Source organism: Macrotis lagotis, chromosome 4, assembly GCF_037893015.1.
Source record: "Macrotis lagotis isolate mMagLag1 chromosome 4, bilby.v1.9.chrom.fasta, whole genome shotgun sequence".
Taxonomy (NCBI): domain Eukaryota; kingdom Metazoa; phylum Chordata; class Mammalia; order Peramelemorphia; family Peramelidae; genus Macrotis; species Macrotis lagotis.
Window position 1 is genome coordinate 163,844,033 of NC_133661.1, and position 14,407 is coordinate 163,858,439.

General features: G+C 34.3%; 1 protein-coding gene across 1 annotated transcript in view; it reads left to right on the forward strand.

Annotated features, from left to right (window-relative positions):
* Positions 1-14,407, forward strand: part of ADAM10 (ADAM metallopeptidase domain 10) — a 167,837-nt gene that overhangs the window by 55,774 nt on the left and 97,656 nt on the right. Inside the window, exons 2-3 of the mRNA XM_074234574.1 lie at positions 4,998-5,148; positions 14,160-14,278. Of these exons, the coding sequence (XP_074090675.1) occupies positions 4,998-5,148; positions 14,160-14,278 (270 nt within the window). The remainder of the gene's footprint in view (positions 1-4,997; positions 5,149-14,159; positions 14,279-14,407) is intronic.

A 14,407-nucleotide genomic window follows, 5' to 3' on the forward strand; every position in this document is an offset into this window, starting at 1 on the left:
AGTTGTTCTTCTTTCAGGTTTGTTGGTTCTTGGGTTGTCTCTGAGAATGTGCACATTCCATGTACTGGAGGTGACTGGAATCTTTTTTGTAGTAATTTTTGTACTGTTTTTACTGTAGGGTGGTATCCTCTCCTGTTGTGGTGATCGGGCCAGGGTTGTGTAAGCAGGCAATTTTTAGAGCACCTTTTCTAGCCCCTTCCTCACACCAGGAGGTGAACAATGTGATCCTTAAAAGGGCTGCTGAATTCACTGCTGCTTCCAGTGAGATGACCCTATTTCCTGGGCTGCCTTTAGGCAGTGTTGTGACTTCAGCTCTCAGTATATCTACACCTGCTGCTTCATCACTTGCCTATTGTTACAGAACTTTGAGATAGGAATGGTTAAGTGATATGGGTGATGTCTTTTGATTTGCATGTAAATAAGATTTAAGTGAGGCAGAGTTGCATGATCACTCTCTTCCAGAGTGATCATGTTCTTGTGGCAAGATAGGGTCCAGACAACTGGTGATGGCTATAGATGCAGTAGATGACCTTGGCAACTCTGATGTCTAACCAAACTCTTAAGCACTACACAGTGCTGACTTCAACTGCTCTCATGGACATGGAATGAATTGTTTTCATTTCCCCATTCCACCAGTGGAAGACTTCATATATTTGGGGATAGTCACTCCCTCTAAAGTTCCAATGGGTTTGATACCCCTTGGGTACCCTCAACCTGGTTTAGACTGTCTGCTGAAAAGGTTTACCCCTGGGTGTAGCCACTGTGCATGTTACAACTTCTTCAAGTCACAGATGAGACTTTAGGTGACTGAGTTAGACACCAGAGGTGGACAGCCGTCCTGAAAAGGCATAGCAGCCCTTACACCAGAGATACTAATCTTCCTTGAACACATCCTACACCTCTCTATAAAGGCCTTTCCTGATATTCATCAATAATTAGTATTCTCCTTTTTACATTACTTTTTTACCCATGTATATATTGTATCCTTTTAGTGAAATGTTGTAGACTCTTTGTAATGCTACTTATGATGAAAGGGACTGTGGCAGTAGCACTAGATTAGGAGTCAGACCTGGGTTTAAATCTTGACTCTTTTACCACCTACTTATATATCCTTGGGCAAGTGAACTGATCTCCCTGGACTCTAGTTTCTCCATATATGAAATAAAGAAGTTGGACCATTTGGCCTAAAAAAGGTCTCTTGTTTTCCTTAAATGTATGATTCTGTGAATTGAATCCTAATCTACTCTGTTGTATTCTCAGTATCTATCCCAGTGCCTTAGTTGTTGCCTACTGTTGGTTGAACTGGATTTTACCTTGTTGACCATCTCCTTTTGATAACATCTCTTTCCTTGGCTTTTTTTGCTATTGACTTTCATTAGTTTTCTTTCTTTTTCTCTGTTTAATTGCTTCTTCTCGTTCTCCATTGGTATTAAATTTCTGTCTTCCTTGGCAGTTTCATTTACCCTCTAAGTTTTGCCTATCTCTTTTATTTAGGTGACTCAATTCTTTATTTCTGGACCATACTTTATTCTTAGTTATTTCAAGCCATCATTTTCAACTACCTATCCTCCAATTCTGTGTCTTCCTGGTATTTCAAACTTAAGGTACAAAATCAAACATATCATTTTCCACCTCTTCTTTATCTTTACCCAGTTTCTATCTAGGCTTCTTTATAAATCTTTCAGTTGAATGATTTTCAGTGACTCCTTTCTGCCAGTAAATTTCAAACTGCATAGTCTGGTGTTCAAGGCCTTCCTTGAATTGACCCTAAGTTAATTTTCTAGCCTTAAGCTACTGCATACCATACACTCCAAGTTCTAGTGGAATTGGTCTTAAGGAAATTTTAGCTCTTAAGTCTCAAGACAGCCTTTTCCAGAATGCTTTGCCATGTCTCCTCTCCTCTCTCCCCTTCATTTGTCCTTCAAGGTCTAACCCATATGAAGTCTTCTACAATTATTGCACCCCTTATGCCTTTTTTTTTTTGACAAGGCAAATGGGGTTAAGTGGCTTGCCCAAGGCCACACAGCTAGGTAATTATTAAGTGTCTGAGGCCGGATTTGAACTCAGGTACTCCAGACTCCAGGGCTGGTGCTCTATGCAATGCGCCACCTAGCCACTCCTGTATCATTGATTTTTAATTTTTAATTTTTCTCTTTTAGGTATTTCTACTACCAAGGTTTCAGTATATAATAGTTCTGGGTTTGTTATTCGGGAAATGGTTTCTTTGCTATCACAACTCTGATAAAGTCTTCTGTCCCTTTTCCCCTCTTTCTCATTCTTTATTAGTTCCTTGTAAATAAAAGGAATCTATTTAAATAAATAGAATTTCTTATAGTCTTGTGATTTATATGGGATCAGAATAAAGGAGCTGAGGATTGGGTTCTTTAACAGGTAAATAAAGTGAATTAAATGACTTGATTTTGCATGTTACTGAGCCAGTCCTCTTTCTCTAATTTTTCTTGACTTATGTCTAGGACTCTTCCATTTTCCCTCCATTTGCAAAGGAAAATCAGGATTATTTATTAAACCATGAATTTTGTGTATCAGGATTGTACACAAAACAGTAGTTTCAAACTTCCTGCTTGTCTGTGTCCCCTTATAAACTTATACAGATTTTTGTATGTTTTATATTGTTTTATTGATGCTCTTTTCTTGGGCCCGACTTTATCTTTGTATCCCCAATCCCAGCCTTTGAAACAAATAAAGGCAAGCAAAAGAGTTAACATTGGCCTGCTCTTATTTTTTCTTTTTAGGAATTTTTTATTTATTTTTATATTCTTTTTAAAATTTCAGTTCCAAATTCCCTCCTACCTAACACTTTGCTCTCACACTGAGAAGAAAATCATGCAAAACATTTCCATATTAAATTTTGCCTCATCTGGTAACAAAACAAATAGTTAATAGAAATTGACACTGCCCAACTCTGATTGTATCTGGTATGTTTATTTCATTCTTCATCTTCAGTCTTTCAACTACCAAGAAGAGGAAAGCATGTCTTGGGACTGAGATTGGCTATATTACATTTGAAAAAATTATTTTTGTTCATAAAAAGTTTATTGATTTAAAATAACTTTAATTTTTATTTTTTTCTTTTAGGTTAAATATATATTGAGGTGGAAAGGAATATGTATGGAGTAGTGAATGAATGGTTAGAGAGCTGGACTCTGAGCCAGGAAGATCTGGTTCAAGTTTTGACTCAAATGGTTGTGTGATTAGGGCAAGTTTCTTAACGTTTCAGGTTATAGGCAACTCTGGAAGACTAGAAATTTCAGATAAAGTGTCTGCCTTTGTAGAGGAAGTTTCCTACCATTCCCTGGTGAGAAATGGCTGTCTTAACTTTTTCTAAACATCCATCTAACTTATCTTTGTCTTTGTCATTGAAAAGTCTTGGAATTGTTGTTTGGAGATCCCCTTCTTCAACATGTGTGCCCCCCCCCCAATGTTTTGGTTGGGAAATAACTGAGGAAATACTTGGATGTATATTCTTTATGGAAATAATACTTTTTAAAAAAGGCTATTCTTTGTAGTTAATTTGATAAGTTTTGTATTCTGTTCAAGCTTCATAGATGCTGAGATAAGTTGAGAATCTGTAAAGCAGGATTATAAAGTGTAACATTTCCAAATTGAAAATTGTTATCCTTCAAATGAAAGTTCAATATATGGAACTTTGCAGCTTAGAAATAATGAGGGAATAACATAGAGGAAGGAGTTAACATGGTATGAGTTCTTGTTGGAAAGTTTTATTTACTTGGGAACAAATTCTTTTTGGGGGGGGTATTATCTTTTTGCCTCACATGGAAGATTAGAGGGAGAGAATGATAGAAAAAAGACACTTAAATTTTTTTTCTCTGCTGCTTGTTGCTTCTTGTTTGAACTTAAATTGTTTCTGTTTGTGGGGCTTGTTCGCTTCATTAAAAACATATTTCTTTTTGCCTATGATCTCATTTTTTGAACTTTCTTACAGTTCTTAAGTTTAATTTGTTGTTGCACAGGACTTAAGGACATTATAACAGACATGATCTCATTAGGAAGCATAATAAATGAAACTATATGCTATTAAACAATTGCAATAGAATTTGACCTGATTTTTATCATGCTTTGATACTCATTTTTTTTAGTTAGAGAACTATCCAGGCATAATCAAAAGAATACTGACATAGAAATCCAGAGATGTGGCTCTGCTATTATCTGTGAGACTTTTAAGATGCTTTGCTTCAGTTTCCTTATCAGTAAAATGAAGGCATTGAATTGGATTTCAAAGAATTTCAAACTCTAATACTTTATGATTATTTGTGAATGGGTCTCTTTCTTCAGGGAGTTATTTTCAACTCTTTATTCTACAATATCTTGTTAAATTCATAGATTATTTCGTGGTGCTCTCCTTATCACAGATTTATTAAGTTACTTTTTGACCTCTTGGATGCTTTTTTAAAGGGGGATGTGTGTATGAGATGGTGTGTTGAATAGTTCATAAAAGAAACTGCTATATGCTTTCCTTTGTTTTTACCCTTCAATGAATAAAACTGTATCGTAGAATTTTAGAGCTGGAAGAAACCACAGACACCATTTAGACCAATTCCTTCTTTATTAGGGAAAAAGTAGTGGGAAATTGATATTCCTTGGCTTGTATAGTGAGCTACTGGCATTTCCATTCAACAGTTGAGATTATTTTTGTACACACGTGCGCTAGTGTGCGCACATACACACACACACATACATACATACAGAGAGAGAAAGAAAGCATGGAAGAGATGCAGAATGTGAAAGAGGACTTCTTACAATATTCGTAAACACTGTTGTGAAGTCAGATCTATAGCTGCTAGTCAATGTTTTCTGATCCAGTTCTTCAGTCTAGAATTCTCAAATTTTCCGAGTATGACTTCTGCTTTTTTTAACCCTTCTTATCAATATATAAAAAATGAAAATGAAAAACTGAAATATTCGAGAGTTTTTAATAAGTATTTGAGTATTTGATCAGGATTTTCTCTTTTTTGTAGGTCAATATGGAAACCCACTAAATAAACATATTAGACATTATGAAGGATTATCTTATAATGTGGATTCATTACACCAAAAACACCAGCGTGCCAAAAGAGCAATCTCCCATGAAGACCAGTTTTTACGCCTGGATTTCCATGCTCATGGACGGTGAGTGATTTTTTTAAAAATAAATTTTTATTGTTAGCTTTTGTTTCACTTGACCTAAATTTGCACTTTATTCTTCCCTCTCTTTGAGAGCTGTTTCAAATAAGTCAAACTTTTTTAAAGAAAGAAGAGAATAAATCAACCAAATTGTTTGTTGCATTGAAAAAAGTCTGAAAATAAATTCATTGTTTCACAACTCTGGACCTACAATGTTTTTTAGAGAATTGAAGTATTCTGTTTTTTTCTTTGGAGCCTTCCCTTGTATTGTTGTTGATAATTTTTCATTATTTTTTTTATGGTTTGTTTCATTTAAAGTTTGTTTTTATATGAATAAAATTTAAAAGCCAAATTTTGCCCCATTACTTTTTTTCCTACAGAAGAAATGGATAAATGGGTAATAGTTGGAAATTGGACTAATATATTTTTTAAGTTCTGCTGCTTTAATAAATGGGTTGTCCATGTCATATTAGTAAGGACATAATATAGTTATATATAATATTTAATATATCATAATTGGTTAGAACATAATACAATTTTATTATGATTTACAGTATCAAGGAATTTACTATTTTATTAAAAATTAAAAAAATTTAATTTATTTTTGTATTTTACATTTTTCCTGTAATCCTACTTCCCTCTCCTCATCCCCCCACAGTCTGTTAGTCTTTTTTTAGGTTTTTTGCAAGGCAGTGGGGTTAAGTGGCTTGCCCAGGGCCACACAGCTAGGTAATTAAGTGTCTGAGGCCGGATTTGAACTCAGGTACTCCCGACTCCAGGGCCAGTGCTCTATCACTGCGCCACCTAGCCACACCCCCCCTTTTTTTTAAATTTAAATTAAAGTTAATAGCTTTTGGTCTTTGTTCGAACTCCACAATTCTTTTTCTGGATACAGATGGTATTTTCCATTGCAGAGAGTCCCAAATTGTCCCTGATTGTTGCACTGATGGAATGAGCAAGTCCATCAAGGTTGATCATCACTCCCATGTTGCTCTTAGGATGTACAATGTTCTTCTGGTTCTGCTCATCTCCCTTAGCATCAGTTCATGCAAATCCCTCCAGGCTTTTCTGAATTCCCATCCCTCCTGGTTTCTAATAGAACAATAGTGTTGCATCACATAAAATACCACAATTTATTTAGCCATTCCCCAATTGATGGACATTCACTCAATATTCAATTCTTTGCCACCACAAACAGAGCTGCTATGAATATTTTTGTGATGTTTTTACTCTTTTTCATGATCTCTTCAGGGTGTAGACCCAGTGATGGTATTGCTGGATCAAAAGGTCTGCACATTTTTATTGTCCTTTGGGCGTAAAGGAATTTACTATTTAAAGGAAATTATTTTGAGTAGTTTTTAATACCTTTTCGTAGTTATATTCATATATGCCTATATGTCTTACATCTACATATTCATAGAATTGGTATTTAAATAAAATACAAGAAAGCAAGTATCAGAAGATATCACTTCTGATGCCCCTTCTGACACTGCTGGCCTTGGCAAATTATTTGATTTCTTTTTTACAGATGAAGAACTTGAGGTTTTTGTTTTATTTTTTAAATAGATGAGGATCTTGAGTACCATCTGTATTACTGGTTCTTGTATTTTTTTGAGTATTAGTCAGTGTTTTATTGCCTTTTTGTCTTATCCAGTCTGTTTGCTGTTTACTATTTTAAAAGTGATATCGCATAGTTTTTTATTTTGTTTATGAAAATTTGTGATTTAGTGATGCTAGAACCCCTAGGAAACTAGGGAGGAGCTTGGTGTGGTACACAGGGGCTATAATCCTTGACCTAGGTCATGAAAACTTGGATCCAAATCTAGTCACAGACTCTTCTTAATTAGTATGATTTTGGGCAAGTTGTTTAACTTATCTATCTCAGTTTCTTTGTCTTTGAAATTGGAATAGTGGTAATATTTACCTCCCAGTTATTAAGGATAAAATGAGATAACTTAGATGTAACACTTTGCAAAACTTAGATAAATGATAGCTATTATCTTTGTTCTTTTATTTACTTTGAGACACTAGCTTTTTGTTCTTTTAAATGCTTTTTTTGGTCTTTTTTACAGTTTTGTTCAGTACTTGATTAGCAGGTTTTTGAAATTTCTAAATCAGTTTAGGTAATATTTTGATTATGGTTATATAATACAGTTTTAGATATTAAATGTCTCACTAATTATATGTTTTTCTTTATTTTTATTTAAATCTTTCATATGTCTTGAGAGGTAAATATACATTTATTTAGGATAGAGTTAAGTTGTATCATAATTGTTATTTGTTTAATATATGTTTTGCTGTTTTTTTCTTTGACTTTCATATATTATTCAGCTTCAATTTCCATAAGTATATTCTGTTCATATTTTCTTTTTGATTACAAGTTCATTCTATTCTCTAAAGAATGCTGGCTTTGGTACTAGGTGTTGGGAATACAAACAAAATGTAATAAATAATCCCTGCTCATAAGGAATTTTCTAATGGGGAAGCTGCAAGTGCATATAATTTTTTATTGAAAATAAATGGTAAAATACAAATAAATAAATGTCATTTGGGTGGGAAAACTTTAATAACTGAAGACATCAACAAAGCCCTCATCTGGAAAGTGGTACTTTAGCTGTATTCTGAGAGATGACAGAATTTCTGAGGTAGAAGTGAGTAGGGGTTGTGTTTCAGGGAGAGAGGACAGCTAGAAGGCACAGTGATGGGAGATAGAGAATCACATATGAGGAAATGGTCAGTTTTGATGGATCAAGATGTACAGAATGAGGAAGTGCATCCAATGAGGCTAAAAAAAGATATGTTGGGGCTATGTTGTACAGGGTTTTAAAAACCAAACTTTGAAAGTTGTCAGGCATATTTGCTTGTGACCAGTAATAACATTTCTGTTTCTGTAGATATTTATGTAAGCACAATCTGAACTTTGGAAAAAGAATTTCATTTGTGCTTGACCCAAGTTATGGTAGTTATTATGTGACCAGGGGCATGTCATTTAACTCCCCTGAGCCTAATTTTTCTCACCTTTTAAATGAGATTTAGTTTTGATAATCTCGAAGATTCCATTTAAATTGAGGTCCTGTGGTGCAATGACTGGGGCAAAGAGCTCAAGGAAACTCTCCTTTGCCTCTTCTTTTGGTAGAAGAACAGATATTTAATATTGAGCCAATTTCCTGGCTCAACTTAATAGCTTGGACTGGACTAGACTTTTATGAGACTGAAATAGAACTTTTAAAATTAGTCTTGACACTTTATTTTAATTTATTTTAATAAATTAATTAATTTATTAGGTTTTTGCAAGGCAAATGGGGTTAAGTGGCTTGCCCAAGGCCACACAGCTAGGTAATTATTAAGTGTCTGAGGCTGGATTTGAACTCAGGTACTCTCCAGGGCCGGTACTCTATCCACTGTGCCACCTAGCTGCCCCAGTCCTGACACTTGAAATAGAGAATTAAGCAGAATGTAATTATAGTCACCCTACAGTTCCTATTTCTGTCTATGCACATGTTATATGCTCAGTAAAAAAAAAAATGGCATGGTAAAGTTGTTACCAGGTAGTTGTTATTCAGTTTCCCATTTCATACTTGAATTTTGGATTAATAGCTTTTTTTGTGACCTAAATTGGGCATAACTAACCACTGTTATTAACACTTTTCTATGGGAAAATGTTTTGAATACTCAAAATTGTTATACAAACGAACTTTTGGAATATGACTCATTTTTAAGTGCAGGATATCTTGTGTTAAGACAGAGTATTTACCCTCAAGGCAGTGTTGGGCTGTAATAGGAAGATAAATAATATGAAAACAGTAATTAATGAATAATTGGATGCTACCATGTGTTCCTGCCTGTAAGTACAAAAGTCCATTGGAGAAGGAATTAATTAGAAAATTAGTAAAAGAAGATTAAAAAATAAGATGAGTTTTGAAGAAAGCCAGGATTTAGGTATACTGAAATGAGAGGTGAGGAAAATTTAAGAAATGGGAATCAACAAAAAACAAAGCCAGAAACTAATATTGTCATCCTTGGAATATCAGGAATTTGTAAAAGTAGTTAAAAGGATTTATATTTGATTGTAGTAAGAAATTTATTTGGAAGATTGGAATGATTCTAGATCAGGAGGGAAATTCAAACTCTGAGGAGTTTGACTCTGATAGGATAATTGTAGTTTTTTTTTTTTTTTAGGTTTTTGCAAGTCAAATGGAGTTAAATGGCTTGCCCAAGGCTACACAGCTAGGTAATTATTAAGTGTCTGACACCAGATTTGAACCCAGGTACTCCTGACTCCAAGGCCAGTGCTTTATCCACTATACCACCTAGCTGCCCCTAATTTTAGTTTTTTAATGTTGAAAATATAGATCTAAGAAATTTCATTAGTTCTTATATGATTACAGAGAAATTTTTCTTTTAGGTTTTTTTTGTTTTTTGTTTTGGTAAGGCAATTGGGCTTAAGTGGCTTGCCCAAGGCCACACAGCTAGGTAATTATTAAGTGTCTGAGGCTGGATTTGAACTCGGGTCCTCCTGACTCCAGGGCCGGTGCTCTATCCACCGCGCCACCTAGCCGTCCCTACAGAGAAAATTTTAAAGCATGTTGTTGTTCAATTGTTTCAGTTATGTCTGATTCTATGACCCCTTATGGAAATATTTCGTAAAGATATTCATATACTGCTTCAGGTTTTTTAGCAGATGGGGAAAGTGATTTTGCCAGGGTCACTTTTCTACTGAGCGTCTCAGGCTAGATTTAACCAAGGATGTTGAGTTTTCCTGATCGGTATGTCTGGCACTCCATCCACTACCTAACTTCCCATATTGAAAAACAAAACAGGTTTTTTTGTATTGCTTTGATTTATTTTAAATTTGTTTATAGGAGGGCCAGCTAGGTGGTGTAGTGGATAAAACACCGGCCTTGGAGTCAGGAGTACCTGAGTTCAAATTTGTCTTCAGACACATAATAATTACCTATAATTACCTAGCTGTGTGGCCTTGGGCAAGCCACTTAACCCCATTGCCTTGCAAAAAAAAAAAACAACTTAAAAAAACCCCTTAAATTTGTTTATAGGATCAAATTCCTTTCTTTAGGAAGATCTAGCCCTAAAATAGACTAACAGATAAAATCTCTTGAGCCAAGGTTTCCTATACATTTAGTGAATAGGTAGATTGAGAGGACTTTATCTTTTAATAGCATATAATTCATAGTAAGACATAATCATTGGATTACTTTTTTAAAAAGTTTTAAAAAGTTTTTTTTTTTAAAGTTTACCTTTCTGCTGGACCAGAAGCTTAGGTCCCTCTTATTGGCAATTTAAGAAAAGTTAGTCAGAGGTGAAGTTCCTCTTTCCAGTCTTAATGTAGTCATGAACACTGTTAAGGAAGATGAAGAAGGGTTACTACTAACCACTGAACACAAAAATTCCTCTTTCTCAGTATACTTTTTGGTTTCAAAAGGTACCACCTGGAAGAAAGGACGTCAGGCATAGAATTATGAAAGTCTGAAAGAAGCTAATTAAGTCAGACCTACGCTATTCAGTTAAATTGTTTAAGACAAATTTTTATCATTTTTCCAATTACTCTTTTTTGTTATAAAAATCATTTCTGTAAATCTCTTGTCTCTGACCTGAGAATTTAGGTGCCTTATTTGTTATGGAACTGCTAGCTTTGCAGATGGAATTATAGATGACTTACTTTGTCCTGTTTCTTTTTTATTTCAGATGATCAGTTTAAACAGTATAAAGCATAATTCTAAATCAATCTAACTTGCAAACATTTGATAAAGAATAGTCTTCCTTGAATTTAGGGTCTAGGGCAGTATAGTTAAATATTTGAGTAGAATATAAGCTTCCTGAGATCAAAGGCTTTTTCATTTTTATACTTAAAAGATTTACTACCATTTAAAGGTTACATAAATGTTAGCTAGTATTATCTTAAACTCTATAGCACTTTGCACAGTGCCTAGTTCAGTAAATGAATAAGAACAAATAGTGTCTTCTGATTCATGATACTTAATTGTTAAAAGGTGTATGTGTCTTTTAGAGATAATTTTGAAGCTTATTTTTATCTTTTAGCAAAAAGACAAAATCATTTAAAGCAATTTTGTCCAAGTTGACTTTTTTCTTCTCCTTTACTTTTACATAAACTTCATTTGTTCTTTCTTTTCTCCTATCCTGGGAACCATCCTGGCCAGATGCACTTGGATGGTGAAATGGATAAAACCTGGGTGGGGGGGACCTGAAAAAATTGGACTTCAAATCCAACTTCAGACACTTTAATGGGACCCTGGGCAAATCACTTAGCATCTGTCTGCCTCAGTTTCCTTAATTGTAAAATGAGGATAATATCACCTGTCTTCCAGGATTATTATTATTTTTTTTTGAAAGGCAGTGGGGTTAAGTGACTTGCCCAAGGCCACACAGCTAGGTAATTATTAAGTGTCTGAGGCCATATTTGAACTCAGGTACTCCTGACTCCAGGGCTGGTGCTCTATCCACTGCACCATCTAGCCACCCCCTTCCAGGATTATTTTAAGGATCATTGCTTAAAACAGAGCCTTACTCATGGAGGTAATTAATAAATATTTATTCCCTTTCTTCCTTTTTTTTTTTTTTGAGGTTTTTGCAAGGCAGATGGGGTTAAGTGGCTTGCCCAAGGCCACACTGCTAGGTAATTATTAAATGTCTGAGACCAGATTTGAACCCAGGTACTCCTGACTCCAAGGCCGGTGTTTTATCCACTACACCACCTAGCTGCCCCTACTATGCCACCTAGCCGCCCCTGACTACGCTACCTAGCTGCCCCTTCTTCCATTCTTTATAAAGAAAGAATATAGAAAAAAGAATGGGGAGTAGTTTAGCAAAGTAGTACAACAACTGGGTTTGACAATATAGGCAGTTGGGTGGTGGTTCTTATCCTTCATTATTAAATATGATCAAAATGACACCTTCTATGTTAGAGATAAGAAACTGTGTTTAACTTTGGCTGATCAGACCAGTACAAGTTCAGAATGTTCTACCATAGATCAGACACAAATGATTACTGTAAACTTCAGCATTTCACATGTACAGCTCAAAACTTTATTTGCAAAGGTACAGGACTGCAAGTAAGAATACTGCATTCTTACTTGCAGTCCTGTACCTTTGCAAATAAAGTTTTGAGCTGTACATGTTCAATTCCAGAATCCTCAGTAGAATGTCTAATTTCCTTCAGAGCTCAACTCATTCTTTACCTATTGCAGAGACCTTTCCTGATTCTCTGCAGCTGCTCCCTTTCCCTTTTGCGTATATTTTGTGAACTGTAGCATAACTTAGAAGATAGATATCTGGCAAAGAATTAGAGGAATTGGATTGAAATAATGTCTCTTGACACAACCTAGACATTGTGATCCTTTGCAAATTATTTAACCTTTTAGTATCCCATGGCAGTTCTTTAGAGCTTTTAATTATTGAGCAAGTATGCACCCAAATTCGTAGGTTTCCTTGAACCAAGGAAATATGTTTTATCCAAAAAACCCTAAAATATTTATTTTAATATACCTGGGTGAGGGTGGGTTAGACTGAGTGTTTTCTTTCTTTAGAATACCAATTGGGGCATTCTAAATTTTTGTATCTTTAGGACCTTGCATAGTTTCTGGCATATAGATAGATTGTTGTTAGGGTATTTTTTTTCCTCAGTTGTTTTGATCAATAGGAGTCTCATTCTATTTAATTTGTCTTTAAACTTATGATATTTGTTTTGTCTCACAAAGTGTATTACTAGCTATATAATATACCTGGCAGCTAGGGTTACAGCCATTTTTTGGTATACATAGTTCTGATTCTGTTTACCTCACTTTGCATCTGTTCTTTTTTAAAAAATTTAATAGTTTATTAATTTTTCCAAATACATGCAATGGTAATTTTCAGTAATCTTTTTTTTTGCAAGATTTTGAATACATTTTTCTCCCTTCCTCTTCTCCCTTTCTCTGACAGAAAAACAATCTAATATAAACTATATATATTAAATATAGATCCATATTAATCATATTCTGAGAGAAGAATCAAATCCAAATGGAGGAAAAAAAGAGGAAAAAAGTCATAGTATACAACAGCTTTTAAGAATTAAAAATAGTAAACTCAGGTTTACATTTAAATCTTACAGTTCTTTCTCTGGATATGGATAGTATTTTCCTATCACAAGTCTTAGAATTGTCTTTGTACTGATATAAAGTACAAGTGCATCATTGTTGTTCATCACTTAATGTTACTGTTATTGTGTATAATGTTCTTTTGGTTCTCTACTCACTTCACTCTGCAGAGTCTGAACATTTTAAGTGCTTCATTTTAAAAATTCTGAATGGCTTTTTGGGTTTTTTGTGACAATAGTTCTACCAGCAATGCAATAATATACTTGTTCCTCCACAAATTTCATTGATATCATTTGTCATATTTATCCCAAGTATAAGGTGAAATCTCATTTTGATTTACGTTTTTTCTTCCTTTTAGTGATTTTACAAATTCTATCATTGTTGTTAATAGTTTTGCAATGTATTTGTTCATATCTTTTGACCACTTTACAGAGAGACTGTACAGAGAGACAAAGACTTGAGGTTTAAAGAACTTACATGTTTAAATCTTAGACTACTTAGCTGTGAATAATAAAAGACCGAGAAATGTGATTAATGCCTAACACATTTAAGGAGAAGAACAGATTTGATAGTGTTAAGAAATTGTATCATTTGGCTCAGTCAGGTCTCACTCACCCAGGATAATTTGGACGAATATTGGGGTCTGTTGGGGATTGCTTATGTGTAGGGCACAGTCACAATTTAGATGTATATGATTCAGAAAATTCCTGAATTCAAGTGCTAAGTATTATATAGCACATGCAATTGTGTCACCATAAAATTTTATAATTTTATATTTGCATAAATAATAGCTTATACAGAGATTTAAGAATAGGTTTAATATAATGTGATCCATATTTTGCTAGTTTTTGTAACTGTTTGAAATTAGAATCTTCTTAATTTCAATTTTCCTCCTTCACTTTACAGACATTTCAACTTACGAATGAAGAGAGATACATCCCTTTTCACTGATGACTTTAAAGTTGTAATGTCAGATCAAATACTTGATTATGATACCTCTCATATTTACACTGGACACATTTATGGTAAGTTTTAACATTCGTTCTGTACCTCAGACTTACCTCCCCCTTCCCCCCCAAAATAGTTAATCAGGTAAATGGATAAACTTTTTTTTTATTTCATTTAAGAAGGACAAATTCATTTAAGAAGGACAA